General features: G+C 35.0%; 1 protein-coding gene across 12 annotated transcripts in view; it reads left to right on the forward strand.

The window, feature by feature from the left end:
* Window positions 1–24,774, forward strand: part of CEP170 (centrosomal protein 170) — a 131,149-nt gene that overhangs the window by 76,898 nt on the left and 29,477 nt on the right. For 6 of the 12 annotated variants that reach the window (XM_043924010.1, XM_043924011.1, XM_043924009.1 and 3 more), the window contains exons 9-12: window positions 1,982–2,625; window positions 15,059–15,208; window positions 17,901–18,027; window positions 20,219–22,051. In XM_043924010.1, the coding sequence (XP_043779945.1) occupies window positions 1,982–2,625; window positions 15,059–15,208; window positions 17,901–18,027; window positions 20,219–22,051 (2,754 nt within the window). The remainder of the gene's footprint in view (window positions 1–1,981; window positions 2,626–15,058; window positions 15,209–17,900; window positions 18,028–20,218; window positions 22,052–24,774) is intronic. The other 6 variants (XM_043924014.1, XM_043924015.1, XM_043924016.1 and 3 more) reach the window with 3 other exon arrangements.

Below are 24,774 nucleotides of genomic sequence, written 5' to 3' on the forward strand. Positions count from 1 at the left end.
ATCTTAATAGTTCCTTATGATTTTTTTGTTAAATAACAAAAATTACAGTTCTGATCAGATGTGTTATCTTGTATAACACTGGGAAATGAAAAAGAAGAATAATTTTCTACAAAGAAAATGGCTAATCTATAACCCTTTAACCTATAACTTAAAAGATACTGAAAAGCCCTGACACCACCAAAGTTTTATATGTTGTTACAAGAGTTAGCATATAAGTATGTCATAACATATGACTATATGTTATATATATGTTATAACATACATAACTATGTTATAACATATAACTTGTTTCAAGAAATAACATATAACTAACACTGACTCTATGGACATGAGTTTGAGTAAGTTCCAGGAGTTGGTGATGGACAGGGAAGCCTGTCATGCTGCAATCCATGGGGTTGCAAAGAGTCAGGCACGACTGAGTGACAGGACTGAACTGAACTGAACAAGAACTAGAGTCTGTAAAGATGGTGTTTTCATATTGTATATGTGTGTAATGTGGGTTATCTGGTCCTACGACACATGAAATATGGGAGTTTAGTTATTTACAGCTCTTACAAACTGGATTCCTTTTCAGTATATCCAGTGCAATATGAAATAGGTTTTACAATGTCCTATTTTTCAGGAGTTTTGTATTTGAACTAGTGGTTTTGTTTGCTTCTGCATTCCATCTGCCTATCCTTTATCCCTAGATTAATTACCAAGACAGGAATTCCATTAATTAAACTAAACACCGTTTTATTTTTGTTTTTTTCTTTTCGTATTACATTTTCGGTAGTTGCTAATTTGAAGGAAGATTTTCAGGTTTAGTTCTGGAAGTATTGAAATACACCTGGTTGACTAGATTCATTTAAGCTTTCTTTTCTAAAGAGCTATCTTTTAAGCCCTCATTTATGACTCAGTCTAAAACACATATAGAATAACTCAACTTTCCATTAAATTCATGCTGTAAGAATATAATAATTGTCATTTGATTATTTCCTCTAGTGTACTTATTGTTTACATGATAAGAATTCTGAATCAGTGAAAAATCAAGTAGTTTTCATAAAGTTTCACACTTAATCCTTAACAGAGCTATGAAGAGTAACAAAAAGCCTCTGTTAGGAAGCTGATGCTTTCAAAATTCAACTGCAGTATTCTATCTTGACTCTATATGCTTAATGGAGAAAACATATTTTTATCTCGTTATATTTAGCAACATGCCATTTGTCTGGTAGGTTTATATAGGATTTCATAGTCTATGCTTTTTCCACGCTAGACCTTTTAGCATGCTTTATTTAACTAGTTGAAGCCACCAGAGTTTAAATGAGCACACATACAAAATTGCAAAAATTATCATAGCTAGAAAGATGTTTGTAAAGAATTGTACAGTAATTGGTGGAAACTGCAAATTTGCATTTTTATATTTTAAAAAGGAAAGGAATGCTGTACTTTTGGAAGTTTTGAACATCACTGAAATTAACGATTCATCACACTGTTTTTGAACATCACTGAAATTAACGATTCATCACACTGTTTTTTATAGCATTTGCATTCTCTTCTCCTGTGTAATGATAAGCATTTTGGTGGGATCACACTTTTTTCTGTCTTTCCCTTTCTAATGCTATATATAAATTTTTGATTGTTTAAATAACATATAAAGTTTAAAGGCAGGATTAATATTTAATGTTACAAACACAGACTATCACAGATGTTGTAGCACTGCTTATCTTTTAAGGCATTGATGAACTATTATAAAGTTAAAATTTGAAGAAAGAAAAGTAATCCTATTCAAGTGTTTATAAAGGACTCATTGTTGGTTGATGAAATTTGAATGTAAGCATTGCAATTGAGGGAAGTTTGCAGAGCCTGTTACTGAAAAGAACATATGACTTTGGATCGAAAGGGGGGAGGGGCAGAACAAGCAGCACTTTTGTATATGCTTTGATTTTCTACATAGGATTTTTTTCCCTTCTCTATTATGTGGTTTCTTTCCTGTGTCCAGGAAACAAACATGATGACGGTACACAAAGCGACTCAGAAAACGCTGGGGCTCACAGGCGTTGTAGCAAGCGTGCAACTCTTGAGGAACACTTAAGGCGCCACCATTCAGAACAGAAAAAACTACAGAAGGCCCAGGCTACTGAAAAGCATCAAGACCAAGCTGTTGTAAGTCAAACTGCTTTTATGATTGCATTCTTTGATGAAGACAATCCCAGAAAAAGAAGGTCATATTCTTTCACTCAGAGTACGGGAATCTTGTGTCAGGAAACTACTTATTCAGCACCACATACAAAACTTGAAAAAACAAAATCTCCAACAGCAGATGCCAAAGTGGTTTCTTTGTCTTTACAGACTAGCTCTGCGCACCACAGAGGGGGGCATGGTGTTCCACATGGGAAATTGTTAAAACAGAAATCAGAGGAGCCATCGGTGTCAATTCCCTTCCTACAAACTGCATTATTAAGAAGTTCAGGGAGTCTTGGGCACAGACCAAGCCAGGAGATGGATAAAATGTTAAAAAATCAAGCTACTTCCGCTGCTTCTGAAAAGGATAATGATGATGACCAAAGTGACAAGGGTACTTATACCATTGAGTTAGAGAATCCCAACAGTGAGGAAGTGGAAGCAAGAAAAATGATTGACAAGGTAAATAATTGGTACTAGTTTTCTCGTGGTGTATTTAACTGTTGGAAATTATTAGAGGATATAAAATGTTTTCATGTAGTTAGTATATTAAAACTTTAGAATTTTATTAGGGAACTAGAAACCTAACAATAAGACCAAAATACTTTCTGATTTTGTTCTGCTTATATTCTGAATTTGCCTGAGTTTCATATGTAAAGTTCTGTACATATAAGCTGTTTGGACCTTTTAAAGTTGTAATAATTTAAGATTGACTTTTTAAATGCTATATCTTGACCATGCTCACTTTGCATTTAAAAACTAAAAATCAAAGAAAACCTGATTGCTGTTGACTCCATTAATATAAACATGAGCCTCAGTTGAAAATAGTTAAACAAAGGTTTCCTGCCTACTAATTTTATTTTGGAAGCAGATGAAAATACATGTTTTAATCCATTTTATTCTTTCTCCTTAGTTTCTTCTCTTATTTTCTATTCACTGCTGTCTGTGGTGATAGAAAAGAAATGTGTAAAAGCCAAATCAGTGTGTTTATGATACTCTGAGTTTAACCAAGGGTATACCTAGTCATGATGATTATTTACATTACAGATTTTATTTTTGTTTTTGATTAATATGTATAATGATTGTTGTATGGTTTAAAAAGTAGTTTTGCCCCCAGTAATGGAAGATTGACTTCAGAATCTGCTGTGTATTTTACCCCTGGAAGATAGAAACATAAATTTGGCTAAGCATTAATCTCTTGTTTCAGTTCTCATTACTTAGCATGTGAGCAGCATTAACATCACTAGAGATCCTGTTAGAAATACAAAATCTGCAGTCCATCTTAAACATAGTGAAAAGGAATCTGCTTTAAAAGTAGGGCTCATACGCAGATTAACATTTGAGATACACTAGTTCAGATGATGAGCTTACACAGTGATCTTTTAGAGAATAGACAAGGTAACCCTTTGGGAAGCAGGAAAATTATTAGGACTTATATTTACTTTTAATTTCATAGTTTTTATTTCTATTTAAGAGTGTGTTCTATAGTGTATACAGTCTATTACTACATTGGTGTGTGTATATATATATATATATATATATACATATATATATAAAATTTCTAACATCCATTTATTGAGCAAATGCTCAAAATTTTTCAGTGCTAGGGTATAGAGCTTCAGACTTTTGGAAACCCATTAGTTTAGGAAATAGATGTTATGATAGTTGTTAATGAGAGAAATAAATAAAAAAAGAGAAATAAAGAAAAATAAATAAATAAATAAATAAAAGAGAAATAAAAATTAACAAACAGATAAAGTAATATTTCTAATAATAGTAAAGGAAAGCTAAGAACACAGTCGTAGCAATAGAAAATGACTCAGTCATTTCTAATTATTTTCAACACTGGGAATCAATAATGACTTTACTTTCAGATTAAAGTTTATAATTTTTCCTCTGGTTATGGAGAACAAGTATATTGCTATTTAAGATATTGTCAAGTAGAAAATAAAAGGATAGGTTTTGAAAAGAAAAAAGAAAGCTAATAAGTTTTAAAATTCAGATTAATATTTTATTCTAGTGTAGTTTTGTTTGATTTATATATATTTCATTTATAGTTTATTGATGTTTCTCTATTAAAAGATCTTTCAGTGGGAGATTATATTGTAGTAGTTTAAAAACATGAACACTCATAGGCAGACAGATCTGTACTAGATGTACCAGATATAAGTACACTGAATGAACACTAGATTGCAAAAAGAATTCAATAAAATATATAAGAGGCTTATTATTAAAATGCTGTCTTATGATAAAAGGTCTATAAATGTTAGCTGTGTTATTAACCTTATGAGGAGTTTCCATGTATGAATCTCTACACTAGGTTTTGATAAATCCTAAAAAGTTCCTCAGCATTGAAAAGGTCAAATCTGAAACTCAAATGGAAGTTAAAGTGCAAGGAAATAGCCTGGCCACAACAACAGAAAGTCAAGAAGGAAGTCATTGTTGGCAGTTGAGATTCTTGAAAAGTAAACTGCTGGATGAAGAGAAGGACAACAAAACCTGGTGTATACCTGCTGTCCATAATAAGCATCCTTTTTTTCATTTTCAAAAAGAGTCCCAATTTCACTGACAAATTATATGGTCACACTATGGATAGAGAAAACCGAGAATCTAAAGCAGGATTCATTTAATGTCTGAGTAGATAATTCAGTCATTCTTAGTTTGTGTAAAGCAGAAAACAAAGCTAAGGCCATAATTGTAGGGAAAAGCAGGGGTCACTACATTACGTTGTGAATGCCAAAGAAAAAGAACTGAGATTCTACTGGCTGTGGTTAAAGCTAGAGATCAGATTCAGGCTAACTCAAGTCAGGCTCTGGGGAAATAAGTGTCTGAAGAAAATGAAGTAACCTGTGAGCATGAAGAAAACAAAGACCCAAAATAGAATCAGGGCGTAAGAAGGACTTTGGGAGGATGGGAGGAGATTCAGACATCATATCAAGTTGCTCGGGTAAGCTTTGTCATCCATTTTCTCCCTTTAGAGTGTGTGGGATGGAAGTGGGGACCACCAGCTGTTGTCCATCTGAATGTAATTGTTATTTGGGTCTGAAAACTTCAATGTGGTCTCTTTCCATTTTTACTCCCTCATTTGAGAGCTGGTTTATTTCATTAATTTTTTTTCTCAACCTTTATTCAGCATCTGCCATGTGCCAAGCTTTGTGTTAGGAGACAGAGAGATTGAAATGGAAAAGACAGAGTTCTTCCCCTCAAGAACTAAGTATATGGAGGCATGGAAATATACAACTGAAAACATATGCATTAAAAGTAGTATGGTGGATGCTTTGATAAGCAGACTGTTCAAGCAAGGGTACGAATAGCTTCCATGAGGAGATATCAGGTTTTCCTCAGAGAAGTCTTTAGCTGTCCAATCTAAGGAAACACCCTTCCCCTCCTCCGTGCTGTCAGATCAGCTTGTTTCATTTTAATCATAAGCTTTATCACCATTTGATAGTTTCCTATTTATTTGTTTGCCTCTCTGCTCCCCTATAATACACACACAAACACACACATGTGCACATTTTCAAGAATATAAACTCCATGACTGCAGGAGCCTAGTGCCTGGCATATAAAATGTCCTCAGTAAATACCGAATTTAATTGCCAGCCGAGCTCATTTTGAAGCATACGGGTTAATCCCATAATGGGCATAGTCAAGGAGAAGTTTTCAGAAATTTGAAGTAATCTTTTCAAAAGCCCAGGAGGGTAGAGACCTTGTTCAGAGGACCACACTTACTTTCAGAGAGATGAGACTGGACTAGACATTGACAGCCCCTCCATATCATATTAAGGACTTTAGTGTTTTTTTTAATGCTGAGTGCCATTGTGAATCATTGAACACTTTTAAATCTGGCAGTGACGTGCAAATCACTGTCATAAGTGTGAAGAATGGATTGAAAGTTGGAAAGGCTGGAAGCAGAGAAGATGATTAAAAAGCTACTGACATGTCCAGTAGTCAGTTGAATATAAATGTCTGGATCTTAGGTAAGAGATCTGGGCTAAAATAACATTTTTGGAATTACAAGAGGGTAGCTGTGAATGCAAAATACAGATGAGATCACCTGGAAAGAGTATAAAAAAGTGAAAAGAGGCAAAGTACGAAATTCTTAGCAACACCAGTATAGGTGGACAAAGGAATAAGAGTGAATAAAGGAGGGTCAAACATAGGAGTAAGAGAAAACCAAAAGAACAATAGCACCTTGGAATCAAAGACAGAATAATAAAAGTGAGTCAGCAGGAGTTTCATATGATACACTGACATTAAATATGATAAGCACTAGAATGCCTTTTCAGTTTTTCCCCAAAGTACACTGTATTTCTGCATCTAGAGATGATAAGCAGAACATATACTTGCCTTGCAACTCAGGAGAAGTTGCATACTGTTAAAGTAGGATCTCTTTAAAGAGATGATTGAGCTATAACGCCATTATCTTTTTCTGTGTCAGTTATACTGTTATGTGATTCAAAGGCACTGAGATCTCTCTGCCCCAACCTCCAAGTAACGGGATTACAGCATTTTGGTTTGTACGTCTATGTTGTGTGTTTGTCAGTAGATAAAACTTACTGTATGCTTTGTCCCCAAATTTACTTTTTATAATATTAACGCAAATGTCTGTTATTTATAAAGAACTCTTAAGTTTTACATCTAAGCTTACATGGAGATGTGCTATAATAAGAAAGTGCTGATAACTGCCTGGATTAAAGGTAATTATCTTCCGCTGCAATGATAGCCTCCCCTAGACCTCCCTCCTTTGACTTTCCTGTAATAACCTAGAGAACCCATCATAGCACCAGTTTCTTTCTCCCACTCCTTCGTCCAAAACACTGCTAAGGGAAGAGGAGGATACTGTCAGGGCTACTTCATAGACTTTTAGGCTAAATGAGAAAGACTTGTAGTGAAAACAGAAAGCCAAATATTAAATGAAAAGAAAAAATACTGGTCTTTGTAGAGGGCTTGAGGCTCTTTTGAAAAAAGTATTTTTCTTCTCCATAAATTTAATACCATAGACCAGTTCAACCAGATACTTCTTTCCTGAGTTTAATTCCCCCAATGCCTCTTATTAGCATATTCTCTCCCTTCATGGCTCCTTGTATCTATCAGTGCTGATTGTGTAGGCAACAGGTGGTAGGGAAGAATCCAGAACCAGGAGAGCTATACAGGACTGGAAAGACAAAGTGAGAAACATCGACAGCAGTGAGACATCCCAAAGGAAGTCAGTGCTGAGAACTTGGATCCAGGTGTAAGCAATTTGGAATGAAGATATTCCAAACTCTGACATTCACAGCAAGATTCTAGGTTCAAGTCAGAGCCAGGGACCTGTGATAAAGCAGAGCCAAAATCTAGGTAGAGAGCCTGTTAGAACACAGATGAGGGAGGTATGTACAGAGTCCACTCATATACTCAATCAGGTGTCTGGGAACTAAAGGAAAAGAGATCAGATAAGAGCCTTGAATAGTAAAAGAGGACCTTGATACTAGAGGCTGCATTTGGAATTTGACTTAATATTTTTTTTTTTCTAATTCTTATCAATCCAGAAATAATCTGAGTTAATATAAGGGCTGAAGCAAATAGTGGTTCTTAACAGGTAAATTCTGACAGCTTGATTTTTTTTCTTTTATGTTAATCTTCTTTTGTGCTGTCTCTTCACTGAACAACTTAAAAAACTTTTTTGTATCAGGAGAATTCAGTTTTGGTCACTCTGTTGATGCTTCTCTCCCCTTTTTAACACTCCATGTCCTTCTTAGGTACAGGAAACTCTTTACTGCTGTATTAATCCCCAAAGCTTCATAAGGAAACCCTCACCTTTTTTTCAGTTAAAAGCTTAAGATTTAAAAGGTTTGCCCAGATTTTCCTTTCTCTACTGTTGTAAGAGATCTTATTTATTTTCCTGGTTTTTAGGGGCTTTTCACTTACTGTGCCCTAGTCTAATAAGCTCTTCCCTGTGTGGTTTTTTGGTTTAGTTTTGCATGCCTACCTCCTTCTCATAATTTACTTTTAGAGGCTTTCTTTAACCACTCTATCTATAATATAGCCCCAGCATTACCCTCTTATAATACTACCATGATTTCTTTATAGAACTTACCTCTAGCTAGTTTATTTTCTCTCTATCCTTTCTAGAATGATCTCATTTGTATTGATCCTGTCTGTATTTCTTGTGCCTAGAACAGTGCCTAGTATGTAGTAGACAATCAGTAATTATCTTTTGAATGGATAAATGAGAAAGAAAAAATACTGACTTGATTTTTATGTTTATCAATATTTATATGTGGTTAGCTATATATTAGCTAATGTATTTCAGTGAATTTATAGATTGATTAAATGCAGTAAGGTCTCCACAAACAGATTTTCCTATATTTTATGTGCTGAAATTTGTTTATATCTTGATTCCAAAATAACTTGTTAAAATGTATAATTTAAAACCTGTGTTTTGTAAGTTTTTCTTTGTAATAAGAAATATGAAAGCTGCAAAAGACTATTAGTTGCATCAGAAGAAATATGTAAGTTTCAGGGGAATTTCTTTGATTAGTAGAAATCTAGAAATACTTTTGAGTTTGTATTAATACCCACTTAAGCACTTAATGCTTAAAAATCTGTTTGGCAAAGAAAACATAAGATGGTAATTGATAAGCAGCCAGATTTTAGGTATGAAAGAAAAGAATGCATGACAATGAATTAAGCCATAAAAAGGAGAGAAACTGGACATTTTAACTGTAGAAGCATTAGATAAGAACTGAGTGTGATTTGAATATGCAAAAGGAGGAACTAATAGAAAAAGAATGCTAAACAGCGAAGAAAAAGGAAAAGAAGGTGGTTGTAAGATTCCAAAAGAATAGGAAGAATCAAGGATGTAGGATAGGTTCTGAGAAAGGACAGAGATTTACCCAGACAGATGAAAAGGAAGAAGGTAAGGTCAGATGGTGCCTTTCAGTTCAGTCGCTCAGTCGTGTCTGCCTCTTTGCGACCCCATGAACTGCAGCACGCCAGGACCCAAACCCATGTCCATTGAGTTGGTGATGCCATCCAACCGTCTCACCCTCTGTCGTCCCCTTCTCCTCCTGTCCTCAATCTTTCCCAGCATCAAGGTCTTTTCCAGTGAGTCAGCTCTTCGCATCAGGTGGCCAAAGTATTGGAGTTTCAGCTTCAGCATCAGTCCTTCCAATGAATATTCAGGACTGATCGCCTTTAGGATGGACTGGTTGGATCTCCTTGCAGTCCAAGGGACTCTCAAGAGTCTTCTCCAACACCACAGTTCAAAAGCATCAATTCTTTGGCACTCAGCTTTCTTTATAGTCCAACTCTCACATCCATACATGACTACTGGAAAAACCATAGCCTTGACTAGACAGACCTTTGTTGACAAAGTAATGTCTCTGCTTTTTAATATGCTGTCCAGGTTGGTCATAACTTTCCTTCCAAGGAGTAAGCGTCTTTTAATGTCATGGCTGCAGTCACCGTCTGCAGTGATTTTGGAGCCCCAGAAAATAAAGTCAGCCCCTGTTTCCACTGTTACCCCATCTATTTGCTATGAAGTGATAGGACTGGATGCCATGATCTTAGTTTTCTGAATGTTGAGCTTTAAGCCAACTTTTTCACTCTCCTCTTTCACTTTCATCAAGAGGCTTTTTAGTTCCTCCTCACTTTCTGCCATAAGAGTGGTGTCATCTGCATATCTGAGGTTATTGATATTTCTCCCAGCAATCTTGATTCCAGCTTGTGCTTCTTCCAGCCCAGCGTTTCTCATGATGTACTCTGCATATAAGTTAAATAAGCAGGGTGACAATATACAGCCTTGGCGTACTCCTTTTCCTATTTGGAACCAGTCTGTTGTTTTATGTCCAGTTCTAACTGTTGCTTCCTGACCTGCATATAGGTTTCTCAAGAGGCAGGTCAGGTGGTCTGGTATTCCCATTTCTTTCAGAATTTTCCACAGTTTATTGTGATCCAAACAGTCAAAGGCTTTGGCATAGTCAATAAAGCAGAAATAGATGTTTTTCTGGAACTCTATATGGCACCTTTAAAAACACAAACAAACAGGTAGGTGGCTCAGTGGTAAAGAATTCACCTGCCAATGCAGGAGACGTGGGTTCGATCCCTGGGTTGGGAATGTCCCCTGGAGAAGGAAATGGCTACCCACCCCAGTATTCTTGCCTGGAATATTCCATGGAAAGAGAAGCCTGATGGGCTACAGTTCATGGAGTCACAAAAGAGTCAGACACGACTTAGTGACTAAACAGCAAAATTCACATAACATTTGCTATATTAGCCGTTTGAAGTGTACAGTTTATTGATTTTTAGTACATTCACATTGCTGTGCAACCATCAACACTGTGTAACTCCAGGACATTTTCATCACCTGATAAAGAAAGCCCATGCCTGTTAAGCAGTCACTCTGTCCTCTGGCTCCTGGCAACCACCAGTCTACTTTCTGCATCCGTGGATTTGCTTCTTCTGGCCATGTCATATAAATGGGATCTCATAGTATGTGGCCTTTTATGACTTGCTATTTTCACTTTGTACAGTCTTTTCAATGTTTGTCCATGCTGTAGCATACATCAATACTTCATTTCTTTTTTTGACTGAATAATAAAAAAATAATAATACTGTGTGGATACACCAAATTTTTTTTTATCTTTTCACTCATTAATGGACATTTGGGTTGTTTCTACCTTTTGGCTGTTGTGAATAACGCTCCGTGAGTATGCATGTACTTGTGTTTATTTGTGTATCATGCTGAATTATATATTTTGTACCCTCGTTCTGAGCTTTTATAACTTTGTCTGATTTTAAATTTACATAGAACAGTGTTAAACGTTCAGAACCATTTATTCCAGTGAATTTGTCAGCTTTTGAATTTTAAAAATGAAATTAGATTTTCTTGGAAAATTGAAAATTTAACTTGTATTAAATTTTCCTGATTTTGTTCCTTGATGTTAATGGCTAGCATTCTGCATAGTTCTTGAACTATTATGTGTCAGGTAATTTCCATAACCCATGAGAAACTCTACTGTTGTTTTGAACTAGTAGAGACTGGCAGATTCTTTACCATCTGAGCCACCAGGGAAGCCCCATTTCCATTTCTGTGGGAGAATAAATTACAAATTTCAACTGATTTGGAAAAATTTTAAACTAATACATTGAGAACTATTGCTATTCACTTGCTCTTTTGCTCTACATTAGTATTATCCCGTTTGTATGCATAGGTCTTCTCCCTTCCTCTACCCTTTTTCACACTTCTGTCAGCTTTCTGTCACAAAATGTGTGCAACCTATGTCTGAGATTACCAAATGTAATTTGATCCCTCTTTCAAGTATTCAGTAGGTGTAATATTTACCCCCATGAAAGTTAATCTTGGGTTTGATAGACCATTACTCCCCCTTCTCCAACTTCCAATTTCAGAATTAGACACTGGACATTCTCAATATAGTCTGAACCTTTAACTAATAATGACGACAGTGATAATATGGTAGTGAAAAACCAAGGTCAGACTTTTCATAGGCTCACTTTGTGTTATATATGCTACTCTTTTATCATCCTGAAGAATGTTTAGTTTCTTTAAATTTAAAATTAACTCTAAAAATATTGCCTAGTTCTTTTTTAACTACAGAGTACCTCTGCTTGGTTCAAACGGCATTCTGTTTTTTTGTTTTTCTTTTCCCCTAAGCTCCTGATTTAGACCTCAGCTCCTTGAGAGCAAGGACAGCAAAAAAAAAAAAAAATATATATATATATATATATACACACACACACACACACATACATATATATGAGTAAGGTGGCAACCCACTCCAATATTCTTGCCAGGGTAATCCCATGAAAGAGGAACCTGGTGGGCTACAGTCTAGGGGGTCGCAAAGAGTTGGACACGACTGAGCAACTGAGCTTATATATAGTTTGTTTATTTTTTTAAATGCCCTATGGTGGTGAACCCAACAACTTATAAATAATGTTACCATACCTCAGTAGCAGGTTGTTAAGACTAAAGTAGCCAATGAGGTATAGCTGTGAAATCCCAAAGTGAGTTGCTACATATCACATGTATGCATTCAAAGGAAGAGATTGAGAACATGTTCCCTAATTCTATCTTCTTACCCTAAACCTAGAGGCTCCTAGAGGAGTCACAGGTCACTTCCCTCTATAGAGATGCATCTGTCTGGATCAAGGGAATTATAGGGAAGAATACATGAAAACCACTCCCAGCCCCTAAGGTAAATAAATTATTTTTAAACTGCCAATACCAGAGAGCACAGAGAGTACAAGTTCAAAAAGAAATCCCTTAAACTCCTGCTCCTTCCCCATGCCCTTTGGAAAAATTAAAAACTGACAAACTTAGGAGGAGGATTCTACTTAGGAAATACAAAAGTTGGACAGATACCTGCTCTTTCTTTCTCACTTTAGACTTCTAATCTAACAAAGTTTCTAGCTGAGTGAGAGACACCCTGATTTTGTACTTTATCAGGTTTGGGGGTTTAATTGAGCCCTGCCTAGTGGGGAAGAGAAAAGATTGATGAGCCTAGGTTAGCATAGTGTGTTTGTGATATAACTGAGCCATCTAGGAGGAGAAAGTGCAGACAAGTTGAGTAACTGTTTGCAGTTAGTGATTTCAGTGAGGATCACCTGGGGACAAAATCTAGAATGAAAAGATGACAAAATCTACCAAGCTTGGTCTCTGCTTTGAGGAGCCTTCAAGTTGTGTTTAAGTTATGTATGCATGTCAGATTATATGTACTTTTTTAGATGTGAAAAGTACTATAGATTTAAAGTACACAGAGTATAGCTGTTTCTGTCTTCTTTGTTTTCACGTGAAAGTTGTAGGTTTTTTATACTGAGACATGAAAATGACAATTTAGATTTCAAGCTGAACAAGTTATTAGTATCATTAATTTTTCAAAACACTATCAAAAATATAGGTATGAACTTTGAAGGCTTCCTTGCTCAGACAGCAAGCACTACTTCAGGCCGTATTACTTGCTTGGAAAATATCAATAAATTGCTACTTCTCTGGCAGATATGTGTATAGCTGTTAATATCTCTGATGTTTTAAGAGGAATCTGTAGGAAGTCATGTGACTACACTTTCTGTACAGCTTCAGTCCCCTTCCCTAAAAACATTAGTTCTCTGTGTGTGTGTGTCTTTCATTATTATTTCAAAATAGTGTCAGAAGCAATTTGAAGAGATTTAATAGATTCGGAACTGCTGATGCTTAGATATTTAAGGAAATCAAAGTTTTGGAAGTCCATTTCGAGTATGGATTAGAATTAAATATCTTCAAATCAGAAATTAACTGAAGGTAAATTTTATATTAATGTGCCAGAGAGATACAACATACAAGTAATCACATGTGATTATTTTTATCTTTTGCTGAAAAACTTGAGTTGTAATTTTTTGTGTGTGATTATGCAAATAAGGAAATAAGCTTCAGTAAATGTGGAGTTCAGTGACTTGAGTTAGAGATAATTTTAAAATTTTAAGGTAGTCACACATAACTTAGTAGTTCTGATTTCTTTCTTTACAAGTGGAGTTGAAGGCAGAGCACATGGAAAGATATATTTAGTATGTCTTACTGCTGTTCTTGTTAAACTTGCTAATTCTACTGTTTGGCAAAATGAAATGGGTTTTTTTTTTCCCTTCTGTATACTAAAAAAAATTAATATTTGATTTAATAGTCAAATAATACCCAGTTTTCTCTTAAAACAAAGACAATTTGAGTATTGAGTGGTTCAACAGAGTATTAAGTCATAATTCTTGAAAACTGTACAGTTATATTTGAATTAAACATTAAGTAATGACATCTAGTGGTAACATTTCCAAGTTGAGTGAATTTTGCAAATTTGATATTTGCTTTACTAAATGTAGACTTCAGAATTTATCAGCTATCATTAAAAAGTACCATATTATTAAAAAGTTTTCTAGAAAATAGTTTAACTTAAAGATTTTTTCCATTTTTGTAGAAAATGAAGGCTGTTTGATTTTATTCTAAATCTCTCTTCTACAAAGTGTTAATTCAAGCACATGTTACCATTGTTTATTTTAATAACTAGAACCACAACTAATACCTATGAACAATAACCATTGGCAATCAGATAGACTTAATAGTAAAACAGTGTTAAAATTTATATAGTTATAAACTTTTCCCAGTCAATTCAAAGCCTTAGTTGTGTCAATAAATGAGTAAGACTCAGGTAACTGCCCTTAAAGGTACATGCTTGATTGTTGGTCTCTGTGTTTAGAATATTTCAGAAGCGTTGACTACAGACAGCCTTCTTATTGAAAATGCTAACCTATGTGAACAGACTCAGGAATCTGCATTTCAAACAAAGGCCTTTAAAGTTTAAAAATTATGTTCTACTCTACACAAAGTTTAAGAATTATAGTATATTTTATACAAAGATCACACAATAAAATCTGTTATTTAGTACCTGAGAAAATTATATGTATAAATTTAATTCATGTATTTACATACATATTAAGCACTTGTTTGGGAAGGAACAGATAAAATCAACCATAAGCTTTAAGCTTCCAGCATGCTTCTCAAAAGCAGAGACAAGCTGAAGTGGTGTGGTACTCTGTCCTAACACTTGGCATCTTAAAATGCCTAACATTATTAACATCTTTTAGCAAAGCAAATGTAATATCCTGAATATCTTATTTATTATCAAATGGTACATTTGCTAAATGTTTAAAAAGGTTAGTTACATTTACATAAGCTACCACTGCCCTGTTTTCATTTCCAGCTATTACTCCTATTGGATGTTACCCTATCATTAAACAAGTTTCCCTCATTATTGAATTTACCTATGAAATTAACTTAAAATACTGTTTTTTACCTCAGAAGTTAATGATAATGCTCACATATTTATCTGCTACTCAGAATCTCATTTATAAAATAATTTTCTCCTCCTAGGTATTTGGAGTAGATGACAATCAAGATTATAATAGGCCTATTATCAATGAAAAACATAAAGATCTGATAAAAGATTGGGCTCTCAGTTCTGCTGCAGTAGTAATGGAAGAAAGAAAACTGTTGAGTACACCTGGATTTCACAACTCAGAGGTATACGCATCTTCCTCACATCTTTTACATGCGCAAAATATAAATTTTTATCATTTGCTAATTACAGCTGACCCCTGAACCACACGAGTTTGAACTGCACAGTTCCACTTTCACACACAAGTACATACTACAGTAGTACATGATCCATGGTTGAATCCAAGGATTGGGAACCCCTGATACAGAGGGCCACCTGCAAAACTATCCATGGAATTTTGACTTCACAGTGGGTTTTGGAGCTCTTATTCCCCCTCGGCCCTCACTTTTTTTCAAGGGTCAGCTATATATTATTTTAAGCAGTTAATATATCCTCTTGTAAAACACTGTAATATTTTTTTATCAGTCAGTGAAAATGTTAAATTTCAGTTAGCAGTTAATGAGCTATATGCTCACTATCTCTGACATTGAGATAAAGTGTGTGTGTGTGTATACACACACACACACACACACACACTGCATATACTTACTAGAAGGTCATGTATTTGGAATGGAAAGATCTATCGTGCAAGGTTGTGCCTGATACATACAACTTAAAAACCTAAATAAGTGCCCTTGTAGTGCATCCCAGGATGCAACTAGAAAGGGTGGGTTGGTTGATAGTTACGGAGTCAGTGTAGTGTAGTAGAGCTTCTAAGACCTGAGTACAGATCCTAGAACTGCCACATCTAACAGGGTACCTTTGAGTCAGTCATTTCCCCTCTTCTCATCTTCAGTTTTCTCATCTGTGCAAATGGTATTTTTCTAAAACCTATTTACAGGGAGGGATATGAAGGATAGAAAGTACCCAGCAGAGTAATTGTCTTAGGTTTATGCAATCAGCAAGTGTTTATCCCTTTACTAGAAATGTTATTAGAGTTTCATTGTACACTAATATATTGGAAGAAATGTAAAAAAAAAATTATATATGACTGAGAAGTATTATAATTTATTCAACTAACAAGATCTAGCATTCAGTGGAAGCTTTCTGTGTACCATTTTACAAATAATGAAACTGAAGTATGTAGAAATTAACTTGGTCAAGGTCTTAAAACTCATACCTTGTGAGGCCAGAATTTGAACCTTAAAGAGCTTTGATGTGTTAACCCTTTCTCTTATTCATTAATTACCTTTCTATTAATTTAAAATATACAAATAGTAAATATATACTAAATGTAAGTTAAATCAAGGTATAAATAAAATATAAATGAAGTATTTGTGTGAAATATATTCTTTATAGTCAACTAAATTCAGATATGTATTTGCTTATTAATATAAAATTTTTCCCTTTATGGTCTGCTATTTCCTGGAAACTGTCAAAGCAGTTTTATTTTGATGTTTTTCAAGATGCTTAATTTACTTACTGAAAGCAAGTGATACTTATTCAAAGCAGTATTTTGGTATTCTGATTAATTTAGAAAGGGTGCTGGTGACTCTGAACTTGTTGGACTCCCTCTTCTCCTCTTTAACCCCTCAGCCCATGCCAAATAAATTTATATATAGCCCAAATATGTACCTGCCTTTGAAGGAACCACCTAAACTAGCCATTAGAACAGTCTTCACAGAATGGGTCTACATAAATGTGTGTCTTTGAAACCCATTCTGTTGTGGGTATTCCTAGAATGATGTGAATGGCTCTGGTACCTCCTTCAGTCTCAGAACTGTGAACAACTCCCACAAAATCTTGGTGGGAATTCAAAGATTCAGCAGGCTTTGGTATCTTTAGGCTTTACTGTATGTATGTCACTTTGTATGCAAGTTACTATTTTAATCCATGATTCTTGAAATCATATAGTATATAGTCTTATGAAATATTTATCAGTTTTTAGACTGCCATTTGACACTTTTAATAAAATGCTTTCTGAAATAATTCAGAATAAAATTTGATCAGAGCTTTCCAATTCTTAGTTATCATTACAGTTTCAGTACTGAGCATTGACTTAAGTTTCTAGTGAGGAAACATTTTTTTCTATACACCTAGATCTTCTACCTTAAATACATAGATTGACCTGGGCTTAAGAATTACCAATATATAATCCATATATATGGAACCATATCATGAATTAAATTCTGTTTCACACTTGACTAATCATTTGCCTTAAAGACAGGTCTAGATGGGACAGGTCTATGTTCAGACTGGTTAAACAAAAATTCTTAAAGATTTAAGTGAGTTCTAGCTTCTTCTGGAAATACTAAGTATTGTAGAAAGAAGCCTAAAGCTTTGGGCTTGTATTTGAAATCCCTGAAGACATGATCTGGCAGATTTTAACATGCCCTGAGAGTGTGGAACCAGTCTGATTTATGGAAACATTTAAAGAACTGAAGAACAACTTAGAAATAAATAGGTCTTAGACTCTGTTCTATAGAATGGAGTAAAACTAACTTTGCTGTGCTAGCCATGAAGCTATTGTAGTACACCTAAGTTTATTTAGCAGCAGTAAATTTTAAGCTCTAAGAGTTTATTTTAGTACCATTGTTAGTACTTAATAAGTACAGAAAACTTTACTACATTCACTGTAATAATCTCATAGTTAAAAGAGATGCCCTCGAAAATCTTTATATATAAGGAAATATAACAAATGATAATATATCAATGTGAGGTTTAAATATTGCTTTATATGATATGTTAAAGGGAATTTAATGACTAAATGAAATTCTCTGAACATGAGAACAGACTTGACAGACTAGTTCATTTCATTCTTTTATTTCTCTCCCTTAGGAAGGTACATCTTCGTCTGGAAACAAGCGTTGGGTTTCACAATGGGCTAGTTTGGCTGCCAATCACACAAGGCATGATCAAGAAGAAAGAATAATGGAGTTGTCTGTACCTGTTCCTTTAGAGCATGGTATTTTCTTTCCTTCTTTTTTTTTTTTTGTGAGCCATACCTCAGTTTTTAAAATACTATAGGCTAAGTCTGTGTAGTGAATTAAACCTAAATAAATATATTCACATAATCTCAAGCTACTATATATAGATTTTATTTTCACTAAAAATGCAGACATCATTAATGTAACCCTAACTGAAAATAGAGGTAATTTGTAGATGAAGCATGTGTGTGTGTGTGTGTGTGTGTACTCATAAAAACTTATATATGACTATATGTATATAACATATATACATGTGAAAATTTAAAAATAAGACTAATACAGTTCCAAACTGTCCCATTCACTAACACATCAAATATTTAAAAGCCACTTTTTTCCATATGTTCAATGAAGAAAATTTACTTAATACAACTTAATTTATTAAATATATCTTTTACAAATGTATAATATGGTTTTTATTACTACCTTTTTACTATATTTCTGTGAACTGAAATATAAAGTTTCTTTAAAAAAACAAAAATTTTGATGCCTCTTATGATTTTATTATTAGATTCAGTTCATTACATTCTTCGTTAAAAGTAAAACACTCAGGAGAATTTGTATGTGGCTTTTTATCTGTTTTCTTAGCTGTGTTATCACTGGAAGTTGAAATAGAAACTTATTTTGTGTTTATTGTGGCACCCAAAAATCAATTTAGGAATTTTGTAAACGTTAGTCAGCAAGTATTTGAGCAAGGTACACAGCAGTGTACTAGAAAAGCTGTATAGTTTATCATAAAAATTAGAAGTAATTTTTAGTATTACCAAAATTTTTGGAAGGACAGCATAATTTTCAGATTGGTTCACATAAACTGATTACAGTTTGGGGAACAAAAAAGCAAGTCAGGCTAGAGGATTTATAAAGAATCATTATAAAAGTATTATTAGCTGTGGAAAGCAAAATTCTACCCTTGTTATAAAAATTAATGATACTTGGCCTTCATTATTTTGTTCCTGTTTCATCATATTCTAAATGAGCTTACTGAGATAAACTGATAAGTCTACTTATATCCTAAAATGTTCTTGTCAAATATCCATTGAGTATGTGTTAGGAGCCAGGACAGTGTGAGAAATGCTAGAAAAGTACAAAAAGATAAAATAGCTATGACTAAATAAGTTTGGTGCTTGAAGTAGTACTGCGGAGATAAGACATAACCAAATAACATGATCATTTGCTAAATTAAAGTAACATTAGTAAATTATTAAGTTATTTTCCTACATTATAGCCATAGTATTGCTATGAAATTTAGATGCTAAAATTTTAGAATTATAAAGGGATGGCCACAGAAGCTATATCTAGCATCTTTTTTTCCACTTACACCCAAAAGATTTAAATGCTTTATATGTTAATTTATATTTCCCTAAAAAGATCGCTTTTCTCAGAAATACATTTCATTTACAAACAGTCAGGAAAGTCCTCCTTAAGTAATATTCTCAAAGTCTGTCACATGGAAATGTTGAAGTTATATATTTTCCCATCAACTTCTCAGTTTGAGTCTTTAATATACCAGAAGATCATAATATGAAAATAACTCAGTTTGTGAAATTATGACAAATCCTGTCACCTTTTTCCTTTCTTATAATTGTTAAAAATCTTTTAATTAGCTTTGAATTTTTTCTTTTAGAACACGTTGTTAAAGTTGTACATTTTCTGTTTTACTTGGGAAATCCAGACTTGTCATTCTTTCAGTAGATAATGATGCTTATTAAAAATTAGGTATATTATTATTCTTTACTATGTAACTCAAAGTATAGCAAATAAACTGTTTATTAGACATTATTTTTACAATTCTATATATACTATGCAGAGTCCATTTTTTGTGAGTGAAATTTCACAGATGGGACAAGTCACAAAAGCAAGAATGTGAACTTCTCTCCCATAAAAGACATTAAAAGAAAAAGAGAACAACAGATGTAGTTTTAAGATAAGATGACCCTAATTTTCATCTCATAAGATTTGCTCTATTAACTCCTGTTAGTAATGTACCTATTTGTGCATCTCAGTGTTGCATTTTCTATTTAAATTACACTGTCACAATCTTGGCTTATTTCTTCAAAGTTTTACTTTATACTTAAGCCATTTCTTAACTTCAGAATCTAAAGTAATATGACATTTGTCTTATTTTCACTATTTTGCCCCAGTAAGTTCCTTATTTGTTGTTTTCTTTTACAGATACAGATATCAGTGAATCTGGCATTTCACTGAGAAGTACTGGCTCAGCAGCTTCCCTGGCTAGTCAGGGAGAGAGAAGGAGACGAACCCTTCCCCAGCTTCCAAGTGAGGAAAAGTCTCTTGAGAGCTCCAGAACAAAGGTTATAGCACAGAGGTCAGAGATAGGAGAAAAGCAAGACACGGAGCTTCAGGAGAAAGAAGCACCTACACAGGTATACCAGAAAGATAAACAAGACACTGACAGAGCCTTGGGTAAAATGAACAGGGCAGTGAATGGTGAGACTCTTAAAAATGGTGGAGATAGTAAAACCCTGCTTCACTTAGGCAGCTCTTACTCTGGAAAGGAGAAAAGTGAAACTGATAAGGAAGCTTCTTTGGTAAAGCAAACATTAGCTAAAATCCAGCAACAAGAACAAAAGGAACAGGCACAGTGGACACCTACTAAATTATCTTCAAAAAACATCGCAGGTCAGATAGATAGATGTAGGGAGGAGTCTTTTAAGCAGGAGTCACAGCTTCAAGAAAAAATTCCAGGACTTTCTGCAGGCAAAGGAGAAAGAGCAATACAAAACGAGGGTAAGAGAAGAAAAGCTGAGGAAATTCTGAAAAGTCAGACTTCAAAGGGAGGAGACAAGAAGGAATCCTCCAAGTCATTAGTGCGACAAGGAAGCTTCACTATAGAAAAACCTAGCCCCAACATACCCATAGAACTTATCCCCCATATAAATAAACAGCCTTCATCAACACCCCCTTCCTTAGCATTAACAACAGCCAGCAGAATAAGAGAAAGAAGTGATTCCATGGATACTGATTCTAGTATGGACACAACCCTTATTCTAAAAGACACAGAAGCAGTAATGGCTTTTCTAGAAGCTAAACTGCGTGAAGATACTAAAACTGATGAAGGCCCAGATACTCCCAGCTATAACAGAGACAACTCCATTTCACCCGAATCTGATGTGGACACAGCTAGTACCATCAGTCTGGTTACTGGAGAGACTGAAAGAAAGTCAACCCAAAAGCGAAAGAGTTTCACTAGTCTCTATAAAGATAGGTGTTCCACAGGTTCTCCTTCCAAAGATGTTGCAAAGTCGTCATCTTCGGGTGCTAGGGAGAAAATTGAAAAAAAAACAAAAAGTCGTTCTGCAGATATAGGTTCTCGGGCAGAGGGTCGTAAATTTGTGCAGTCCAGTGGAAGAATAAGGCAGCCTTCAGTAGATTTAACAGATGATGACCAAACCTCTAGTGTACCTCACTCGGCCATCTCTGATGTTATGTCATCTGACCAGGAAACTTACTCTTGTAAATCTCATGGAAGGACTCCACTTACCTCAACTGATGAGCATGCACATTCCAAACTGGAAGGAAGTAAAGTAACTAAATCCAAGACTTCTCCTGGAGCACCTGGTTCGTCCAGTAAATCCACCACTCTCCCAAGACCACGACCTACCAGGACTTCCCTCTTGCGCAGAGCCCGACTTGGTGAAGCTTCGGACAGTGAACTTGCTGATGCTGACAAAGCATCTGTTGCTTCTGAAGTGTCCACAACAAGTTCGACATCCAAACCTCCCACAGGAAGGCGTAGCATTTCTAGGATTGATTTGTTGGCTCAGCCTCGTAGAACAAGGCTTGGCTCATTATCGGCTCGCAGTGACTCTGAAGCAACGATCTCTAGAAGTAGTGCCTCTTCACGGACCGCAGAAGCCATCATTAGAAGTGGAGCCAGATTAGTACCTTCAGATAAATTTTCTCCTAGAATTAGAGCTAACAGTATCTCTCGACTGTCTGACTCCAAGGTCAAAAGTATGACCTCAGCACATGGCTCTCCTTCAGGTAAATTGGATCCAGACTTTTTATAATATTAGTGTATTTCTTTTGTGTTTGGGGACTTCTTCTTTGAAAAATTGTTAGCCGATTCCCAAAATTTTCAGCAGAAAGATCATACTGTAGAGGGTTTTGTTCCTTAAAAAGTTACTTTAGTTAGCTTGAAAATGAAGTGAAAGTGTCAGTGACTCAGTTGTGTCCAACTCTCTGCAATCCCATGGACTGTAGCCCGCCAGGCTCCTCTGTCCATAGAATTCTCCAGGCAAGAATACTGGAGTAGGTTGTTATTCCCTTCTCCAGGGGATTTCCCGACCCAGGGATCAAACCCGGGCCTCCTGCATTACAGGCAGTTTCTTTACCATCTGAACCACCAGGAGGAAAATTCAGAAGTTACATACACTTCCAGTTAAAGTCCTGGTACAAAATAGTGAATTCAAAATTTGAAGTATTATTGAACTGATTTGGGAATTTTAATTGTCTAGTGGGTGAGGTATCTGGGTTTGTGTTTTAGACTTAGATTAGGAATTATTATCTGGTCTATATAATAAAAATGAATATGTGTTTCTGAAAACATGTTCAACTTTTAAATATCCTAACATAATTCTAAGTTCTTGTGAATCTGAAGAACAGTAGTATACTTTTTGTTACTCCTTTCAGAACTAAATGAAAAATGAGTTTTACTCTTTTCCTGTTTATTTTGAAATGTCAAATTTTTATTAAATTGATTTATGATTGGGGTGGGTGGAAACTAATCCTTTATTTCAGTGGAAGAAGATGGATTCGTGAGACAGTCACTAAGCACATGGGCAAAATTGGGCTATAGAAATTTAACTGGTTATGAGCATTACCTCATAACGTGCCGTCATATCATTTAACTGTAGTAATTAGCTGTCACTGATTGTGATAATTACAAGAGCTACTTTCTCCCCACCAGAATTAACTGCTTCTGGCATATTTGTCTGTGTATATACTTCATTTTCAGAGCTATAGCCAGTGAGAATACATGTGTGACCAAAGAGTAGCAAGACAGATATTTGTGTGTATCCTGTAAATGTGGTCTTATTACTTCATAATCAGCCTCATGTGGGTGTGGCTGAAAAAGGACATTTGAGGGGAAACCAGCTGTTAAAGGACTTAAAGATTCATTTTTGTTGGTTACCTAAGTGAGCCCTAAATCTTGAGTGAAGAGTAAAGGGAAAGTTGGTATGCAGTCTTTTCTTTTAAATTTTTACTTCTGTCACAGTTCAGCCCATAAAACCCCAAACCATAGTACTTTGCATGTGTTATTTTTTTCATTTTCTGTTCTTCCTCTCTTCTCTTCACTGCTGCTTTCCTCCACTCCATTCACATTCCTGTCTCCTGGTCTGTGGGTGAGGTGATGGTAATCATCATGTGAGGAGCTGAGGATAGATAACATAGAGTCTAGATTCCAAAAGAATAGGTGACATTTCCTTTATTACTCCTGTCCTCCTTGTTTCTACACGTCAGACTTTGGTTGGTGGCTAATGGGTCTGTTGCCAAGTATTTTAAAACTACCTCACTGCTTTATGCTCACCCACTGTTGTTACCTGGTGTTCCACGTGGCTGTGCTTCTTCGGTGCACATTTCCTTGTGCTGCGTTCTGCCGTGTGTGCTCTGATGAGGTTTCTTCTGCCACAGTGCTTGTTTGCTCGCTTCAAGTCTATTTAAGTACATGAAAACATTTAAGTGCTCTTCTGTCTTAACATAAGTTGTATGTTACCATGTAGCATGAAACTCTTGGTAACTCTTCCTTCTGTACTAGTTGCCTAGCTCTTAACACATGAGTGATCTGATTTTATTCTCAATGTTTAACAGAGGGACTTATTTGAGATGCAGACCAAATATGATTATTTCTAATAAGTCTAAGAAACAGCTATAAGATGCTATATATATATATTTATTATATATATGTCCTTATATATATGTATATGTATGTCTTTAAATATGTCTTCAAATTCTATATTTTAGCCTATATTTTGTTTTCTTCTTCTTTGAATACAGAACTTGGTAAACATGCATCTTTCTGTGTCCAAAAAGTACCTTGAATTACTTAATGAAATTTCCTAGGGCAGATTGAGGTATGTGACTTTGGCCTTCTTCAAACTTACTAGCAGTATATTAAATAATTAACATCATTGAATTTAATAGTTCGAAGGGTTATTCAGTTTAGAGAACTAAAGCCAAGAGATGGAATAACCTGCCTGGTCACATAGATATATCAAGAACAGGTTGTGAATCCAAGGCATTTAATTCCCAGCCTGTTGCTTTTTCTACAACAATCAGTCTAGCGCTGAGAAACAGACTCCACTTATGTGCAGACTTCCAGAGGACAGCTAGACTATTGGATTATTATCAGGAGTATATATATATAACCAATAGACAATATAAATATTTTGGTATTATTCACTATAATCTTTGTAATTATGATGTTTTACCAAGTCCATGTTCTCTCTCCCACCTTTTTGAGCCTAAAGCTACATTGTGGTCCAGGAATATATATTCAGATTCTTTTAAGATGCCCATTTCCAGTTTTATATCCTATCTAGGACAATGACCTGGACCTTTCAGTCAGTGGTAACATACTAAAATAGTTATGTGTGGTAAATAGTAATTACAACATTTCTACTTACTATAATTATAAATCTTAAATGGAGAAAGGAAATAAAAATTCCTAGCTTTTGAAATATTTAAAAGAATGTGAAACCATCCTT

The sequence above is a fragment of the Cervus elaphus genome, chromosome 14 (genome assembly GCF_910594005.1).
Source record: "Cervus elaphus chromosome 14, mCerEla1.1, whole genome shotgun sequence".
Lineage (NCBI taxonomy): Eukaryota > Metazoa > Chordata > Mammalia > Artiodactyla > Cervidae > Cervus > Cervus elaphus.